This window comes from Anabrus simplex, chromosome 1 (assembly GCF_040414725.1).
Source record: "Anabrus simplex isolate iqAnaSimp1 chromosome 1, ASM4041472v1, whole genome shotgun sequence".
Classification (NCBI taxonomy): domain Eukaryota; kingdom Metazoa; phylum Arthropoda; class Insecta; order Orthoptera; family Tettigoniidae; genus Anabrus; species Anabrus simplex.
The window spans coordinates 1,341,032,868-1,341,053,040 of record NC_090265.1 but is presented as its reverse complement, the minus strand read 5'-3'; the positions used below and the strand labels follow the sequence as shown (position 1 = coordinate 1,341,053,040).

At 40.0% G+C, this 20,173-nt stretch overlaps 1 protein-coding gene across 1 annotated transcript in view; it reads right to left on the bottom strand.

Moving 5' to 3' along the window:
• LOC136858330 (allergen Cr-PI) overlaps positions 1-19,435 on the bottom strand; it is a 77,488-nt gene extending 58,053 nt beyond the window's left edge. The window contains exons 1-2 of the mRNA XM_067137783.2: positions 19,286-19,435; positions 607-1,325 (exon numbers count right to left, since the gene is read on the bottom strand). Of these exons, the coding sequence (XP_066993884.1) occupies positions 607-1,325; positions 19,286-19,370 (804 nt within the window). The 5' untranslated portion in view covers positions 19,371-19,435. The remainder of the gene's footprint in view (positions 1-606; positions 1,326-19,285) is intronic.
• Positions 19,436-20,173: the final 738 nt, after the last annotated feature.

Here is a 20,173-nt window from a genome sequence, read left to right as displayed (position 1 = left end):
GGAAAATATGACCAAACCTTATATCACTAAAATGAGCAAAATATGACCAAACCTTATATAACTAAAATGAGCAAAATATGACCAAACCTTATATCACTAAAATGAAGCAAAATATGACCAAACCTTATATCACTAAAATGAAGCAAAATATGACCAAACCTTATATCACTAAAATGAGCAAAATATGACCAAATCTTATATCACTAAAATGAGCACAATATGACCAAACCTTGTATCACTAAAATGAGCAAAATATGACCAAACCTATATCACTAAAATGAGCACAATATGACCAATCCTTATATCCCTAAAATGAGCAAAATACTATATGACCAAAGAAATAAAAATGGCTGAAATCTGCACTTATGCAACATAAAATTGCTTTACATGGAGTCAAGGATCCATCATTCACACTTATTTTTGAGATTCCTCGTAAAATGACCTCAGGAAAGAAATATAACTTTTCCTTAAGATCTGAGCCTTTATGGTGGTAATGATTATGACAATTATCAGTAATATGTTAGTAATATCATGACAGGTTAAATTTGGGAAAGTTATTAGATATTTTCTCTGAGTTGTTTGTATGTATTAACAATCATACATTACCTCTTCTGGCCAGTCGAAATCCAAGTGAAAGCTGTCGATACCAGGAAGGCCTAACGACAGACGCTCTAGATGGTACCGTGCCAGTAGCTGTCGACGGGTGTAGAGAAACAGCTCACCTCTGTGGGAAATGTTGGACAGCCAGATTGGATACTCATAGTTTAAGAGAGTGTTGTAACCATTGAGTCCAACATCCTCAGTGAAATATGCCAGACTGCTGCTGTAATTGTAGGGAATGACTGTAGAACCGAGTTGATGTTTCATTCGTGCATCGTATGCTTGCTGTATGACACGTGAATCTGTGAAGAGCTGAGGGCTAACTTCATAAACAGGAGGAAGTAGAATATCGCGAGTGTCTGGCCGCTGTAATATGGCAGCATAAAGTGCCGACACAAACATGCCTTCGTTGATTCTGTCTCGAGCCCAGCATGCTGTACGGTAGAAGGTGTCATAGTCAGAGGCCTGAAATAGAAGTTGGTACAACTGTTTTGTCTGTTCAGCATGGTTATCATTCAGTATGGAATAGACCTCTCCACGTGCCAATAGGAGGTTGTGATTGTAGGCTTTCAGGAATTGTTGAACTATTTGTGGCTGCTCATATTTTCCAGACTCCAAATTGTAATTGTTGCCAAGAGCTGCCTGATCCTCAAAGAAGTTGGGTTGATCCAGGTGTAAAAGCAGCTGGATTATATTCTTCTGTTTAGTTAAATGTTCCTTGTCAGCTGTCAATCAGAGAACAAATTCTGTTTTAATTTTTCATTACTTGTCTACTGAGACGTGCAATAGTATTTTAATTTAAACTTCTAGACTACATGACTTCACACTGTTAAAACAAAAGAATCTAGTTAAACAGGTTATTTAGTGATAAGAAAATACTGTAGGCCTACATAATAATAAACCTGATACAATGTTTCGAATTATGAATTCTTAGAGAGATGTTATTTTCCAGGTGTATGAATGTTCTCCCAGAAAGACAATAATGTATTTTTCATATTACAATAATAAATCATTTTAATGGTCTACTTTAGTTCTGTGTACAGAAAATCTTTTACACTTGGTTATATTTTAGGATGGAGGAGAAGGAGGAATAGTTAAGGGTGTTATGAACTGTAAATTCATTGATCTCCAGTTTATTTAAAATCAATCTCTGATCCTTAAGCTGAAAGAATTCAAAATGTGACTGTCTCTGGGGTTTGAATGCTAATCCACCACTCTCTGAGGGCTATCCTCTGAAGATATTTCCAGAATTTTAATTTATTAGTCTGTTAATCTTATATGTTTAATTTTACAGAAGTTAATGAAATGTTTCGCATGACATATTGTGCTTTATGATTTGTTCTTATGTTAGCAGCTTTGACCTGGCTGAGGTTGGGTGTATTTAAGGTTGTTGAAATGTATCAATGCTGTGATATTGGCTTTTGACATGTTATAAAACCCATGCAGAACGAACTTTTGACTCCCTGACATCAAATAAAATCTCTAGGAATAAATTGAAGGAATATTAAAGAAACATTATTATTATTATTATTATTATTATTATTATTATTATTATTATTATTATTATTATTATTATTATTATTGCACAGAACAATCGTATTTTCCGTTTATGAGATTGGAACACTCTTAACCGTATGGGAAAATGCCAGAAAACAGAACATAGTACAGTGAGCTTAATTATTTTGCACACAGTTTTGAGAAAAATACTGAAAATAATCTGAGTAAATCACAGATAAAGTTCTTTGCAGATGATATTATATCATAAAAAGAAGCAAATAAGTTACAGGATTGTGAGCGACTGTAAAAATACCCAGGCAATGTTGTGAGATAGAGAGCGGACAATGGTATGATGGTGAACAGGATGAGAAGTCAGGTTGTAAATTTCACCAAGGGGAAGAGTCCTCTCAACTGTGTTGATGAGGTGAAAGTATCTCACAGAGATCTCTGTAAGTACTTGGGAGTTAATATAAGGAAAGATCGTCATTGGGTTAATTGTATTAACAAGGTTGTAAGTAAAGATTACAGATCTCTTCATATGAGTAGAAGGGTATTTAGGGGTTGTAGTAAGAACGTAAAGGATAGGGCATATAAGTTTCTGGAAGACCCCAATAAGAGTATGGTTCTATATGGGAACCTCACCATAATTACTTTCTGAAGGAAAGTAGCACAGTTTGTTCCAGGTGATTTTCAAAAAAGGAGTGGTGTTACAAATATGTTCAAAACTTTGGGCTGGGAAGGCTTAGGAGTAAAGAGATGAGCTGCTTGATTAAGTGGTATGTTCTGAGCTGTCAGTGAATAGATGGCATGTGTTGTATGTCCGGCGCTCCCTTTCTCGCTCCACCAGCCAGCTGCAAGCGCGCCTGTGTATCATTCGGCTAGCTTCGACGCGCAGCCCCCAGTGCGCGTGCCTGACCATCGAGTGTACTATAAATAGGAGCTCCCTGCCTGCTCACTGGCCCACTTGCCCGGTGTCCAGCTCCAGAATACACCCTACGTCGAGCACGGAGGCTACTCCTCTTGAAAATGTGCTTCGACCAGGTGGACTGAATTTCTGGCAGTACGAGGTTTCACCTCTGGTCACCGCTCCCTTACCTGTTTCCGCTGCCTATGTTCCGTAATTCTTTTACAAGCCATTTTCATTCCCTAAATTATGCAAGCTCCCTTAGTTTCGCTAGGTGGAATTTCTTCAATCAATTGAACTTGCTTTTTAGGAATTCAGGCACTTCAACAAACAAGGACTCTCAAAGACATTTATGTTAGTGTGCCAGATAGTTTTCGACTATCAAGGTGTCAATTCACAAAGACTATCTTTTCAAGATAGAAGTGTATATAAAGACTGTAAACCTGTACATATTGTATAAAGACAGACTTTTCTCAAGATTCAATATTCCTTTTTGCTTCAAAATAAATTTCTGTTATTTGTGTAAATATCATAAAGTGAAGCAAATAAAAGTTGTGTTTGTAAAAGTCAACCTTGGTTACAACAGCATGGAATGACATTGAGTGGAACTTTTAAAACATAGGAAAGATCATAATATACATATAATGTTGGAATTCAAGGATTCAACTTGAGGGCAAATATTAATTTATTGGAAGAGGAATTAGAGAATAGAAAAATTTATCAAGAGAAATGTGTGATACATTTCCAAGTTTTTGGACATCATTTAAGAAAAGGAAATCTGCCACCTGGACAACAGCCCTAAATGCAGATCAGTGATAGTTGTTTGTTTGTTTGATTGATTGATTGATTGATTGATTGATTGATTGATTGATTGATTGATTGATTGATTGATTGATTGATTGATTGATTGATTGATTGATTGATTGATTGATTGATTGAAATACATACAGTTCTAATCAGTAATATACATACTATGAACAATCTCTCTTTTACTCCATATACTGGCTGATTCTCTTGCGCCTACTAATTTTGTTTTATGCAGCCCAAGAAACGTGTGAAAATGAATGGTTGATATTTCCATACTGGCATCCTTTGTGATACTAATGCCCTGTAATCTCTGTGTGCGAACTATTATGACCACACCTGACGGTTGTTATAGTTCGTTCGAAAAAGATTACATCATTTAAATGATTTATCTATGTCAGTCTACCATGTTACCATGTTAATATGTTGTGCCTAGTGATCGAGCGTAATAAATTGCAAAATGAATGCTTAAAATGAGGTTAAAATAGTGTAAGAAAGTATGAAATAGTGAACTGATGGAGTAATGTACTCTAATCTACTCTTAATACAAGCACACACTTGCCATTACACCGTAGTGCAAGTGGTTAGTTACTAACCTAGCAATTAACGGAATATATCTTTAATGATTCAAATGTTACATCTTTCAAACTCTTTTCTTTTTTTTTTATCAGTATGATGTTTTAATACTTAGGCACAGGCCAGTGTGTACCACTTGCAAACAGTAGAATGCTGCTGTTACTGATATTGAGTGCTGCATTGCTATATTGCTTGAATGAGTCACACTTCAATCATTTGTGACGTTTTCCACAGATGAATACATGGGCATGCTCCTTATCTATGGTGAAGCAAGGAAAAATGCGTGCCAGGCACTACATCTGTACCAGGAAAGGTATCCAGACAGGCGAAATCTGACTGCAAAGTCTTTCAGCAGCGTTGCAAGTGGACAGAGTTCGCAATAATCCACACACGAGTACACGGGCAATTGCTCAACAGTTGAACATCAGCCAGCCGTCTGTATGCCGAATACTGGATGCATATAAAATATATCACTCCCACCATCTACAGCTACATCAAGAGCTCCACAGGTGAGATTTCGAAACTCGATTGAATTTCTGTGAGTGGCTGTTAGGAAATGTGGAAAATGACGCAGCATACGTGTTGAAAATCTTGTTCTCGGATGAATCGTGATTCCACAATAATGGAACCGTTAACCGCCACAACATGTACTACTGTGGACTATTGGAGTGCTGACAATCCTCAGTGGATGAAACAGGCAGCCTATCAAGTACTAGGGGAGTGAATGTATGGTGTGGAATCTTGGGTAATCTCTCTGCCATGAACTCCCACTTCTGCTGGAGATTGTACCACTTGGAGATTGTTTAACGATGTAGTTTCAGCAGGATGGAACTCCACCACATTCGATGTTAGCCGTCCATCATCATCTGAACGAGACGCATCCAGGAACATGGATAGAAAGAGGAGGACCTGTTCCTTGGCCCACCAGGTCACCGAATTTAATGCCATTGGACTTCTTCCCTTGGGGGCATTTGAAACTAGTTTACACTCAAGCGCCAGAAAAATGCGAGCACCTCCGGCAACTCATCACCAAAACTTGCAGATCAATAACGCGTAGCAAGCATACGTCACAGTGAAGCGAGAGAGTGGGTGCACTTTGCAGGAAGGGAACAGTGACATTCGATTGTTATTACGAAGCTCATCTCCACTACTTACTGAAATTAAAGAAATGCTATAATCGCAAGAAAACCAAACTTTCCAATATACCGGTCATGTTACGTAAGCTGCCCGAATTTACATCACGTCAGCCCGGTCGCACTGGGCTAGCCTCAATGGGCGTCTATCTGAGCACTTCTCTTTTAGAACATTCATCTCGAGTGGGGACATATGTTTACTATCCAAGATTAAAGTACAACAACAATGTAAATATATCTACGAGACAGATATAGAGTATGCCTTTGAATAAATGACCTAACTGATGTTATTCCCAGTAAATATGATTGGATTGGTGAGTTTTTCAGATAACTTAAACCTAAGCAACCTCAACCCACAGCTTATGCACCTTAACTCTGTATTACAGTATATTGGAAACGCTTCTAAAGCACCTCTTAAAATTTAATAGTAAAAATAGTAATTCATTACATGTGTTACAAAAATATATCACCCCTACCATCTACAACTCCATCAAGAGCTCCACGGGTGAGATTTCGAAACTCGAATGAATTTCTGTCAGTGGTTATTAGGAAATGTGGAAAATGGTGCAGCATTTCTATTGAAAATCTTGTTAATTCCAATATAAATGGTCTGTTATTGGACATTACAAATTTTCCAGCGAACTCTTCATGAAACTACCATCTTGTTGCAGGTACTGGACAGTGTACAGTAGAGGTGATTGGGAATTAGAAGTGGAGGGGGGGGGGAGAAAAATTTATTGTCAACAAAAAGTACCTGGGTTTTAGGGTTATATATCAGGGGTGGGGGTGGTGGGTGAGGTGTATGGTACATCAACATTTAAAAAAGAAGGAAAGCTACAAAATGGTAAGTTTGTTGATGCTTTCTGAGCGAATTTCTTCAGAGAGGTAAAGGTTGATGGTCTACCATCTTAAACGCGGTAATAATAGACTTTTGAGATTTTGATTCAGTATTGTTCAATAAAACTTTCACCAAAAGAACAATAATTACGTATGCATTACAATTAAGTAGAAGTGTGGCGTGATTATAGAATTAAAAATCATTTAGTATTTGACTACACACTAACAAAGGAGAAAGTAAGAGACACAAGATAGAGCTGCAGACTCATTGGCAGAGTGAGACTGCCAAGCTTATGAATGCGCATGGCAAGCAAGTGTCCATGACCTTGTCAAATATATACCCCTGCTACCCTTCCTCACAGCACATGCTACACGCTGCTGAGTGAATCTCTGCTACTTGCTGTGGCGCTGTATCAATCGGTTAGTCGCAATTTACATTTTGTGCGTATTCCCGCTAAGTTCTTATTATTATTATTTTCCACAGCTTTTCCCACATCTGTGGGGACGCGGGTGCAAACTGTATTGTACCTGTGGATTTGGCCCTGTTTTACAGCCGGATGCCCTACCTGATGCCAACCCTGTATGGAAGGATGTAATTACTATTGTGTGTTTCTGTGGTGGTTGGTAGTGTAGTTTGTTGTCTGAATATGTGTTGAGACAAACACAAACACCCAGTCCTCGGGCCAGAAGAATTAATCACACGCAGTTAAAATCCCTGACCCAACCGGGAATCGAACCTGGGACCCTCTGAACCGAAGGCCTTAACGCTGACCATTCAGCCAATGAATTGGACAGTGCGTATTCCGCTAAGTATTTTTCTTAGTCATTAAAGAAATAAGGAAATAATTTGCTGATAAGACAACAGGTTTTATGCAAATAGCTTCTTTCAATCATTCCTATAATTCGTAGTTTCAGATGGTTAAAATAGAATAAACTTGTAATGTCCCCTCCAAAAAGTGTGTGTCGTTGGTATCGACGGGGGGACGACGACGACGACGACGACGACGACGACGACGACAAGGGCCATCTGTACCGCACCCCACGATGTGTCTAGGTTTGAGAGCTGGTCCTTGGCGGGGCGTCGAGTGTGAAGCTGTGCCTCGTGCAACCTGTTTCTCACAATTTGACTTGAAACGCGGCGACCTGGGGCTGCTCGAAGATCATTGTTCAACATGGTGACATGGCGTTCAGGATTCCTCCGAGCTGAAATTCGAAGATACTGGTCATCGACTGCAGTTGTAGCCCTTGAACGACCAGTCCGAGGCAAGTCATCAACACTTCCTGTCTCCCTGTACCGTTTCCATGTTCGAACCAAATCACTTTGATTAAGGCCCGCTGAAAATGCACGCACCAAACGACCTTATGAACAACCCTTTCATACCATTAATCACAGCTACTGGTTGCATAAGGAACTGCGTTACGGTACCAACATTGTTCATACCTCAATAACTTTCATTTCGCGAAAGTCAAGACTGAGACGAAGACAGACAAAAATATGAAGAAGAAGAAGAAGAAGAAGAAGAAGAAGAAAAAAAACAAGAACTTGATCTAGCCCATACTAGGAGACCTCTTATTCTTCCATCAAACAGGATCAAACAACCCTTTAGATCTCAAGAGAAACTCAGATAAAATCCCATTTTACCCGTATTTCTCCTTCAAGGATATTTTTGGTTTTATTATTATAGTAGCTATTTTACTTTTATTAACTCTCGTTGATGCCTTTGCTGGCGGACCTAGTGTTTACAGTGCACTATGTCTTCTGGTATGGGCTAGAGCAATTTTATTACTTTCATTGACCTGTCTCAGCTTTATCCTTGGCTTTGACAAAATGAAAGTGACTGAGGTATGAGTGATGCTAGTAATGCCATTCCTTCTGCAGCCAGTCCCTGCTATGAATGGCGTGAAAATATTGCTCATAGGGTTAGTTGGTGCTTGCATTTCAGTGGGCTTGGCAGACTGATATGTAATAGCAACTTCTGGCTCGGTGAGGAAAGCAACGGGAAACTACCTCACTCCTCATTTCCCTAGTACGCCTCTTCAGTGATGCCTAGGCCATCTATGACAGTTGATGGTAGAGCTGTTGAGGATCCAACCAGCCTTCGGGCTGAGGACTAAACATGCATGCACACATACAACTCTCGTTGAACCTTATATATTAGGGGATCCTAATAATTTTCCACCTCACTAGAGATGGATTAGCAGCTGATATTGAACATATGGCGCTTTCAACGATATCAACAACGTCGTGCTTTCCCGGTCTCGAAGTGGAAAGGGTTCCACTTGAGTATACACTCTCCTGAATGGTAGGTGTGTAACAATCTGACTGCTGTTGGTTTTATGTCGCACCGATACAGCCAGTTCTTATGGCGATGGTGGGATGGAATAGGGTTAGGACTACAAGGAAGAGACCGTGGTCTTTATTAAGGTAACGTCCCAGCATTTGCTTTGTTTGAAAAATTGGAAAATACTGATAATCATCTTCAAGGTTGCCGACAGTAGGGTTCGAACCGACTTTCTCCCAAATGCAAGCTCACTGCTACGCGACCCAAATTGTACAGCCAACTCACTCGGTGATTTAGATCAAGTCTCGCCTAATGGGACGGATCTAATCTAATGTTACTTATTCCATTCTAACTCTTAACAGTCTGGACTGGACCTTATAAATGTATAACCTGCAAAATGTTATTTAACATGCCAGAAACCAAACTGAGGAAGTACGTCGTACGTGAATTTACGAAGCGCTCAGCTGATCAAATTCTGAAAATCAATGCAAACTGAGAAGTTAGAAGTGGTAGGGCCCAAGCTTTTCGTTGGGCCAGTTTCATAACAGCATGGGCACTAATGTTCCACAGCCCTTCAGCCAGTCTGCTTCCTAGGAACAAACAGATAAAAATATTGTCCTCCAGTCATAAAACCGTGACCCTTTCTATCAGCTTTAAGATCACACCCAGGCTTGGGAAGCAAAGTAAAGCAAGACATCTCCGTACGGAGTACATCATTTCTGTATTCATAACCTGACATTCAGTTCTCTTTGGTTTCTTCCCTACTGACATTACTTTAGTCTTGGAAATGTCCGGCTCCATGGCTAAATGGCTAGCGTGCTGGCCTTTGGTCAGAGGAGTCCCGGGTTCGATTCCCGGCAGGGTCGTGAATTTTAATGATAATTGGTTAATTTTGCTGTAACGGGGGCTGGGTGTGTGTCGTCTTCATCATAATTCCATCCTCATTACGACGCGCAGGTCGCCTACGGGTGTCAAATCAAAAGACCTGTATCAGGCGAGCCGAACTTGTCCTCAGACATTCCGGGCACTAAAAGCCATACGCCATTTTAGGGTTGAGAATACCGAGCTCGATAGCTGCAGTCGCTTAAGTGCGGCCAATGTCCAGTAATCGGAAGATAGTGAGTTCGAACCCCACTGTCGGCAGCCCTGAAGATTTTTTTTCCGTGGTTTCCCCATTTCACACCAGGCAAATGCTGGGATTGTACCTTAATTAAGGCCACGGCCGCTGCCTTCCCATTCCTAGGCCCTTCCTATCCCATCGTCGCCATATGACATATCTGTGTCGGTGCGACGTAAAGCAAATAGTAAAAAAAGAAAAAAAAGTGTTGGGAATACCGGGCGAGATGGCCGTGCGGTTATGAGCGCGCAACTGTGAGTTTGCATCCGGGAGGTATTAGGTCGGCATTCCTGTGGATCGTTTTCCGTGGTTTCCCATTTTCACACCAGGCAAGTGCTGGAGCTGTACCGTAATTAATGCCACGGCGGCTTCCTTTCCACTACTAGGTATTATCTGTCCTATCGTCGCCATAAGACCTATCTGTGTCGGTGCGGCGTAAAGCAACTTGTAAAAAAAGAAGTCTTGGAAACACTATTTTCATTACAAGTGATAAAAATCATTTTTGTCCGTATTGAAAGTTTCATGAAGTATTCAATACAATACAAGATGGAATAGCCTGTTGAAAATCTACAGCCTGTTTCCAGTCATTTGACCGGGTCAGGGATGGAATGAATGAAGCCCCTATCTAGCGGCGAGGATAGGAAATGTGCCGGCTGCCGAAGCCTGTCGCACTCCTCTGGGGCAATGATAAATGACTAATAGATGAAATGAAATGTGAATGGAGAGTGTTGCTGGAATGAAAGATGACAGGGAAAACCGGAGTACCCGGAGAAAAACCTGTCCCGCCTCCGCTTTGTCCAGCACAAATCTCACATGGAGTGACTGGGATTTGAACCACGGCATCCAGCGGTGAGAGGCCGGCGCGCTGCCGCCTGAGCCACGGAGGCTTCACAAGATGGAATAGGTGGAAATAAATATTAAATATTTTCCTATATACAACACTATTTTCACCATACCGTGCTCAGAATATTTTAGGCACAAAAAATATCTATTGATAAAGTAAGTGAGACGATCAACAACAAAAGTACAACCTGAAAATAACAATTTATATGAAACTATCGAAAATTATTAAGAAATTCAACAACAAAAATGTCATCCAGTTACAATTAATTTCACTGTGGTATCAAAATTAATGTTGAATATGAATTAATTATTTTTAAAATTTTAAGGAAAACTTGTCAAATTTATAGATTTTCTTAACATTACGGACTATGAATATGATTCCTCAGGAAAAAAAATGGTCACTTTAAGGCTAAAATAGCAAGCAGAGCAAAACTATCACAACACAGGACATGAAGGTCCTTGAAAGAGTTGAAGGTAGTTTCCACTATTCGTAACGTCGGCATTAAGTGGGATAGAAGGTCGCCTTTTTTCCCAACAACGCACCTGATACTAATTTCTCATGTAGGGTGAGTGAACCCCAGGGACTTATTCCTCTCTAGAAGTGGATGTTATGTTTCTAAATTTTCCGAATTCCTGTCGGGAAATCGAACCTATATCCTTCAGAGAGCAAATGAATACATTATTTCTATATTTAAGCCTCTATTTGTCCAGGAGTTGTACAAGTGTTTTGGTACCGCTCTTTGTGCATATATCATGAACCCTTGGGTGTATATCTCCTCAAGAACGTTCTGGTAGCCTACTTATTAGGTTGGTTTACTGCGTCAGGCTGAGCACAATGACGATGACTCTAAACTTCTCAGATGGTTTGTATGCAATGATATCAATAGGCTACCATCTGTGTCAGTGTCTTCGTATACCAGGAAAATTTTCGTCCTTGGACCTCCTGTTCCCTTACTCTGAACCATAGGATTCACCCAGCAAGCTGATCTAGAGTCAATGTCTGCACGTAAATCACCAGGAATTGACAACGTTCATGTTGAACTAATCAAGAACAATGGGGAGATTACAATTGCATGGATATTCAAATTAGTATGTATGTTCAGTCCGTCAGCGCAGCTCTGCCATCAGCTGTCATAGATGGTCTAGGCATCACTGAAGAGGCGTACTAGGGAAATGAGGAGTGAGGTAGTTTCCCGTTGCTTTCCTCACCGAGCCAGAGTTGCTATTACATATCAGTCTGCCAAGCCCACTGAAATGCATACACCAACCGACCCTATGAGCAACATTTTCACACCATTCATAGCAGGGACTGGCTGCATGAGGATTGGCATTACTAGCATCGCTCATTCCTCGGTCACTTTCATATTGTCAAAGCCAAGGTTAAGACAGAGACAGATCTATGATAGCAAAGTGTTTTGAAAAAGCACCTCAGTTATAATTCCAGTTCTAAAGAAAACTGTACCAGTTGTATGCAGTGATTACCGGACCATTAGCCTTATCCCTCATGCATCTAAAATGCTGCTGTACATATTGAAAAAACGAATGGATGACACTCAGTTCGACTTTCATAAGGACATGTCAACTCGTGATGTCATTGGTTCGTTACGTTGTGTAGGAGAAAGAATGTTAAGTGTAGGCAGAAAGCTCTATTATGTTTTGTTGACGACGACAAAGTATTCGATAAGGTGAACAGGCAAAAGTTGTTTCCTCTTCTCGAACTAATTAGCTAACTCCAACGAATAATCTATATATTAAAAACACTAGGCTGATTTTTTATACATCCAGTTTGAGAGAAGGGCTGAACCGATGGACGTCGTAAAGCATTCTGACGAAAGCTCTTGGCCTGTAGATTTGCAGGATATATTTAAAAGCATAAACATTTCTTGCCGTATATTTTGAAATTACTAAAGAAAAATGTAGCATTCTGATTGGCTAATGCGCTCGCGTACTGGCGAGCCAAGCCCGCCTGAACCGTGAGAGCGCTGAGCAGCAGGCACGATAGGGGAGGTAGAAGGGGAGTAGGCACACATGCGCAATCAGTATCTTACTGGTCAGTTCCTGGACAGGAGAAACTGCTGTTTCCATGCCCAGTTGTTGAACAGTGCACATTACATTCAACATTCCTCTGAATTTAAAAGAGAATTCGGTGTCTGGTTTAAAAATAAATTCCAAAGCAGCTGGCGATATTCGATTAGCACGGCTCTATATGGCATAAGGCCCCAATGGCAAATAGTCATTAATTAAAGTTTGTGAATCACAGGTAACGTCATTCCATTCCTTCTGGTGGGAAAAATATTGTTATTGGGAGAGATTCAATATAGGTTTTGTCGGTTTTGACACATGCTTATCGCCAAACAATTATTTATAAAACCAAACTCCATGGTGTATGAGCCCCGAAGGGCCATGGCCTACCAAGCGATCGCTGCTTAGCTCAAATGCCTGCAGGTTACAAGGTGTCGTGTGGTCAGCATGACGAATCCTCTCGGCCGTTATTCTTGATTTTCTACACCGTATTTATTTATGATTGTATTAAATAATCCCCTCTTTGAACCTTTTTCAAAATACGCCACTTAACTTACATAAAAATATGTGGGCAAAACTACAAAAGAAATGGAATTCGCTGGTTTGTTTTGCAAGAAATCGGTAACGGAGACTGTCCCTCTGCAGACTGTGATGGATCAAATGTTACTGAACTACCAGCCAGAATTTTAGTACATGGTGATTTCCATTTGAATTTATAGCAAAATGTCCACTTCTGCGAAAGATATTTTCTCAAAAGTTACCATTCTTAATTAATTAATTAATTAATTAATTTTAAAGTCATTGGGCTTACACCCGGTAATTCAAAACCATACCCTAGCGTCAACAGATTAATACTGAAGATGAAAGCTAACTACTTCTATTTCCTACATAATTCTTGAATTCCTTGAAAGTAATGGTTTACCTCCACATATTCTTATTTTAAAACTTGGAGCCAGAAATACGAACGTTTCCCAACGGCTACAAAACGGAACCAGATTAGAGCCTAATTGTAAGAAGCATGCACAAAAATTGTTTAGATTTGGAAATAATAAGTGAAGATAAAGCTGGGCAGAGAGCTCTGATCCCTCGAATTGACTTAATAGCATGCTATAAAACACTTCAGTTTTCTTTCAAGAGGCATCAATTTCCAAATTCGCTTGGCATTTTCTATCTCGATCAATAAACCTCAAGGGACGTGAAAGTCTCTGTTTACCTCAGCCAGTTTTCAGCTATGGCCAGTTAAATGTTGCAATGTCAAGAGAGCGATGTCTTAAAGTTGCAATAGTGCCGAAAGGTACAAGGAATGCACCGAGCAAGTGGCGTAGTGGTTTGGTTCACGTAGCTATCAGCTTGCATTGGGGAGATAGTAAGATCGAACCCCACTGTCGGCAGCCCGGAAGATGGGTTTCCGTGGTTTCCCATTTTCACATCAGGAAAATGCTGGGACTGTAGCTTAATCAAGGCTACGGTCACTTCCTTCCCACTTCTATCCATTGCCTATCCCACCGTCGCCGTAAGACTTATATGTGTCCGTGTGACGTAAAGAAAATTGTAAAATAATACACTGCAAGGAATGTCGTATATAAGGAAAGCCTTCAATAAATATTTACCCCATTGACCTTCATGTCTTGACGGGTTTCAGCTGGTTAATATAATTTTAGATCTGTATCAACATCAGACAGCTCTGATCCAGCTCGGAAATTAGGTTACAGTTTGTTCAAAGATCTGTAAAGGTATGAGACAAGAATGGTTGCTTTCTCCAGGACTGTTTACTGCTTTTGCCGAGCGTATATTGTATCGGTCCTAAAGGATTCCAATATGGGGGTAAAAGTTGGTGGAAGACTTATCCAGCATATTAAATTTGCTGATGATCGGGCATTGAAAGCAGGAAACCCAAAGACACTAACAAAATAATACAGTGCTTGAATGGCAAAGTTACGGACTTTGGTTTGAAAATCTATCTCGACGACAGAAGTTCTGATGATAAATAAATACGCACAGACACTGCACGTTACCATAAATGGAGTAGTATTATGAGTGAAACGGTTGAAGTACCTTTGAAAGATCTTCGTTGCGAAACCGAAATTAGAAGTCTCATAGCCATGGCATTTTGTGACAAACAGTCTGATATGTTGATGCAAGGAAAACGCTTATAAAGACCTACGTGTGGCCAGTTGCGATATATTATGGATAAACCTGGACGTTGAACAAAGGTGACATAATAAACTTTGAGATGGGGTGCTGGCGACGTTTGAAAAATAATCTGGGTGGAAATGATGTCTAATGTGGATGATCTTGAGCGAGTTAACGAGAAGCGACAGCTAACCAATAAAATCAACATGGCTGGCGCACAGATTGTGACATGGCGGTTTAACCATTGAAATACTTGAGGGCAAAATACCCTCGTGGTAGGCCACGAAACACATTTATTAAGACGTTCTTCAGTTGTACGGGTCTGAAACGTTAAAAAGCTAAAAGAGCAGCTCAAGAGAGATTCTTTTCCAGAAGCTCATCGTAGAGACAAACAAGTTGTAAGACTGAATACATAATGATGATGATGATGACGACATCAGAAATGAGTATCAGGTTAATTTCTAAGGGCAAAGGCGGCCCTCTATCTCACTAACTGCCGAGGTTACGAATAGTGGAAGCTTTTACCATCTTCTCCTTCAAGGACCTTCATGTCTTCTGTTATGCAAAAATTCTCTGTATAGGGTAAAGGGGGCTAAGAGTACGCACTATACACAAAATCACTTATAAATTTTTAATGTTTGGATTAATAATCATGTACATTTGACTTAATATACATTGTCTATCGGCCTACATATATACAGTATCAAAGTGTTATTAACATGGCACAAAAATCGTAAAATCACAAAAATAATGAAATATGTATTTGCGTACTCTTGGCAGAACTGTCGGGTAAGAGTACGCGATGAATCCGTCTAAGAGTTCGCACTTAAGAAATCATCTAAGCGCAACGATCACACACGAAGGCATCGATCCCTTCATAACCAGAGCATTCCTCATCCCACCACTGATCACAAATACAACACTTCATCCATTCCTCGGCGAAATTTTCACCACAGCCAGCGCAATAAGTTTCTTCTTCCTCTCTCGATGTAAATCGCTTTTCATTACCCTCTGCTGTTTCTGATGTTGACTGTTGAGAACTTGCTGGTTTATTGGTGCTACTTTGCTTTGAATATTTCAGAGTTCTTTTTGTTTTTATCCGACTCTTTTCCGTTGCTGCTGTTAATTTTGTCTCGAGCTGTTTCTTGTAGGGGGAATCAGAAAGAATTTCAGACCTTAGACCTAAATCTCTTCTTTTCTTTGTCGACTCGTCCGCTCGTTTGGGCAGGGGGTATAAAGGCCGCATACTGACCTGCTCTGTGAATTCTGAGTTTTGACGAGCAGGAACTGTAGGTGGTGTTGTCTGAGTTTGAACAGAAATCCTATTTAGTGAGCTACGTGGTGGAGAATTCGACTGATGAGGTGCAGTCCCGGGCTGTTTTGGCGTAACATTTTGTGACAAAGTCTCACTTTCTCCCGAGGTCACACACTGTGTTGGAATCTCTGTCACTGTGGCTGGATGGTAATCAATGTCTGTAAAAATATCTGGGTTGTAGGGGAAAATTCCAGTGCAAGCAAAAGATTTCTCAGCCAGAGGAACTGTTGCAACTTTACTGTAGGCTCTTCTGAGAGACTGGTTATGACAGTCTTGCGTATAGGTGTCCCAGGATTGGCTACCATGAGTTTGACTACTTCATCTGCATAAGTAGATTTTAAGGGCCCAAGGAAACACCTGTCCAAAGGTTGAAGCTTATGAGTGGTGTGTGGAGAAATCGAAAGTGTTATATTGTTCTTTCTACAGAATTCCACTGCTTGTAGTGAGCAATGAGAACTGTGGTTGTCGAGGATCAAAAGCATCGGGTTGTCATTTGACGCCTTAACATGTTGGAAATGTGGAAGCCAGTTATTAGCAAAGAGATCAGCATCCATATAGCCTGTATCTGACATTAGGGTCAGTGAAAGAGGTAGTGCTTCAATCGTTTCCTTCCCTAAACAAGGTGAGCGTCAAAGAGTACGCACGACAAGCGTGTAAGAGTTCGCGCGTACTCTTGGGCTTCCAACCAGTGCGCACTCTTGGCCACTTTGCAACAGTTTTAAATAATCATCGCTAGATCGCACCACATGTCAAACAAGCAGACAGCATGCATACCATCAGCGAGGCTATAGAGTGCACTACTTCGTGATGGACTGAAATTACCCCTGGTATGTGTTAAAAATTAATGCTAGTTAAGTAAGGAACCAAGAAAAAAGTTCATTAGAATGTACTAATATGATATTTACCTGTAGAAATCAAACCACTTGAGGTAAAACCATAAACTTTTGGGATACAGTCACAATCGCTAATAACTTCACTGCACGACCGCCAAAACAGAACTACAGTGCTCCCAACTATACGAAAACAACTATGCGTACTCTTAGACGCTGCGAACTCTTAGCCCCCTTTACCCTACACTGGTACCCAAAACAAGTGTAAAGCCTAAAAGTACTATTAAATAGTCAATGGAACCGATTTTTTTTAGAAATGATATAATATTTTCTTCCTCTTTTCATTAATTACTTTTTCTATACATTGAATTGGAGTGGAATTCAGTCCCTTTAGCGTCCTATGGTGGCATGCTTTCAAATGAGTCTATGTATTACTGATAAAGTGATAATGCTTTTGTCTATACTATTATATTAATATTATAAAGAGGAAAAATTTGTATATTTGTTTGTAACGGATAGGCTCAAAAACTACTGAACCGATTTTAAAAATTACTTCACCTATAGAAAGCTACATTGCCAGTGAGTAACATGGGCTGTATTTTATTTTCAAAACAATTCGTAGTGGGGGGACGGGGGGAGATATAAAAATAATAGGCTAATATAGGCAAAATATCGAATTTGTCGTATAAGGACGAGACAAAGCTCAATTTAATCCCCTTGACGCAAAGAAAAAAAACTCGGTAAGCCCTATGGGCCTGAAAACCATTTTTAAGGCCCTAAAACTAACCGTTACGGAGATATTGGCACCACACTACCCCTGTTCTAGGAATCGGATAAAGTAATGAACTGCCGTAACCATGGCAACGTCAGCTCCAGGATTCTACAGCAGCGAAATTATCTACAATATATCACAAAAACCTAACATGTTATAGACATGAAATTTGGTGTTTGGAATCCCCTTTAAAAATAAAAGAACACAAATGTTCGTTTTCAGAAAATCCACTTAATGGGGCGAGGGGTTGAGAGAAGTGAGGAAGGAGTTGGATCATTTATATGAGGATGCATATATTTCAGAAAATGAAGATGTTAGAGACGTTAAAATTGGTACATGGAATCTTCTTTAAAAATGAACACACCTTTTTTTGGAAAATCCACTTAAGGGAGTGAAAAGAATAAAAAAGCGGGTGAATTTTTAAAATGAGTATCTTCTTCTTCTATTGGTTTACCCACACCGGTGGGGTTGCGGGTGCGAACTGTGTCGCACATGTGGATTTGACCCTGTTTTACGGCTGGATGCCCTTCCTGACGACAACCGTATGTGTAGGGATGTAATTACTATTGCGTGTTCCTATTGTGGTTGGTAATGTGGTGTGTTGAGTGAATATGAAGACGATAATGTTGAGACAAACACAAACAACCTGTCTCCAAGGCAGAAGAATTAATCACACGCGATTAAAAAACCCTACCTAGCCCGGAATCGAAGCCGGAACCCTGTGAACCGAAGACCTCAACGCTGGCCACCCAGCGAAAGAGTGGGACCGTTTTTATAATGAGTATATCTACATTACATCTCATAAACGTAACATGTTACAGACGTGAAAATTGGTATTTATAGTAAGTCTCCTTTAAAAATAAAGAAACACGTACTTTTTGTTTTCGGAAAATCAACTTAAGCTGGAGATCGAAAATAAGTGAAGAAGGAATTGAATTCTCTTTATGAGGATACTTATATCTCAAAAACTAAGTTGTTACAGGTGTGAAATTTGGTATTTGGAATCTCCTTTAGAAATGAAGAATTTTTTTTCGACATTAAAGAGGACTTTTTCTCACACATAGAGTTCCATGTCCCGTGGTCCAGGTCCATATTTAGGTCTGTCAGTAGCCTGGTCATCTTAGCCCCAAAAGGCAATGCCACAAACGTGGTTTACAAAGAGGTTCTGGGGTAAATAGAATGCAATTTTTAGGTGAGTTTTTATACTTTAGGGATTTGCAGATGATGTCTTGGTGCAGTACCGAGGAACAATTAATTTTTATCAAATTACGAAATCCTCACGAGCGAAGCCGTGGGTAACAGCTAGTATATTAGAATTCAATTTGAAATATCATTTAAAAAGTCGTTAATGACACTTTTCGTTGTTGATCTTCTTTATTTGTACGGACAGAGCATGTTATTATGAAAGAATATACTGAAGTTGCAGCATGGAAGGTAAAAGATTAGAAAATATTTTGGGGAAAATGAAAGTCCCTTGATTAGGGTTTGGTGATAAATATGTGGTGGTGTACACCGTACCCCCCCCCCCCCCACTACATGTAGTCAGTTCGGTGTATCTGGGGAGTTATAGCCAGAGAGAGGAAGATGGTTAAAGAAATGAAGTGGAGTGATCCAACTCACCTGTTCTCCTCTCGTTTTGTGGAATGACAAATGCTGCCGATAGTGTCGCTAGCAGCGCCACGAGTGTAGCGGTGATCGTCTTCATGCTAACTGCTGCTGCGAACTCCTCCCACCTGGTTTATATAGCTGCGAACAACAAGGCCGAAGACCTACCCGGTCTTTCAACTCATTGCGGTTGGAGTTGCTTCAAGCACATTATCAATTCTTATTTCCTCTTGCAGAGACGTCGACTGACACATAGATATACGTATTAAATGGGACTTCGTCGAAATGTGTTGCAAAATCCAAACGATATTATTCATGACGGTCTTAGCAAAGAGCGATGGGACAGTTACATGGTCACCAGCACTTGGATGTTGTAATCATAAAACAAATGCATTCGTGACTTTATTTATTTATTTATTTATTTATTTATTTATTTATTTATTTATTTATTTATTTATTTATTTATTTATTTATTTATTCGTGGATTAACGTGATTCTAATTCCTTCGCCAATCAGTGTGTGTTGAAAAGCATACATAGAGTACACCCAATGTAGCGTATGAACGCTCAATCAGGCTGTGAAGAGAAGACTTAAATCACAGTGCATTGAGGCCCTTAGACTAAGCATTATCCATTTCACGTGTGTAGCATACTCAAACAGTAAGATAGAAAAGAAAGAGAACAAGTCGTTCTTAATTTAGATTAGAAAATACAATGCAGTGTAGAGGAGTGAGCTGGGAACAAAACGTATATAAAATAAAATTAACCTTTCTCAGGGTAAATCTATCTACAGGGTCTCCCTTATAAATCCAGACCGAGCGCATGGTGTTTGTACTCTGCGCTACGGCAGCTGCCTCAGCCGAACTTAGGTCGCGCGCAGCCTCCCTGCTTTAAGCATGTACAC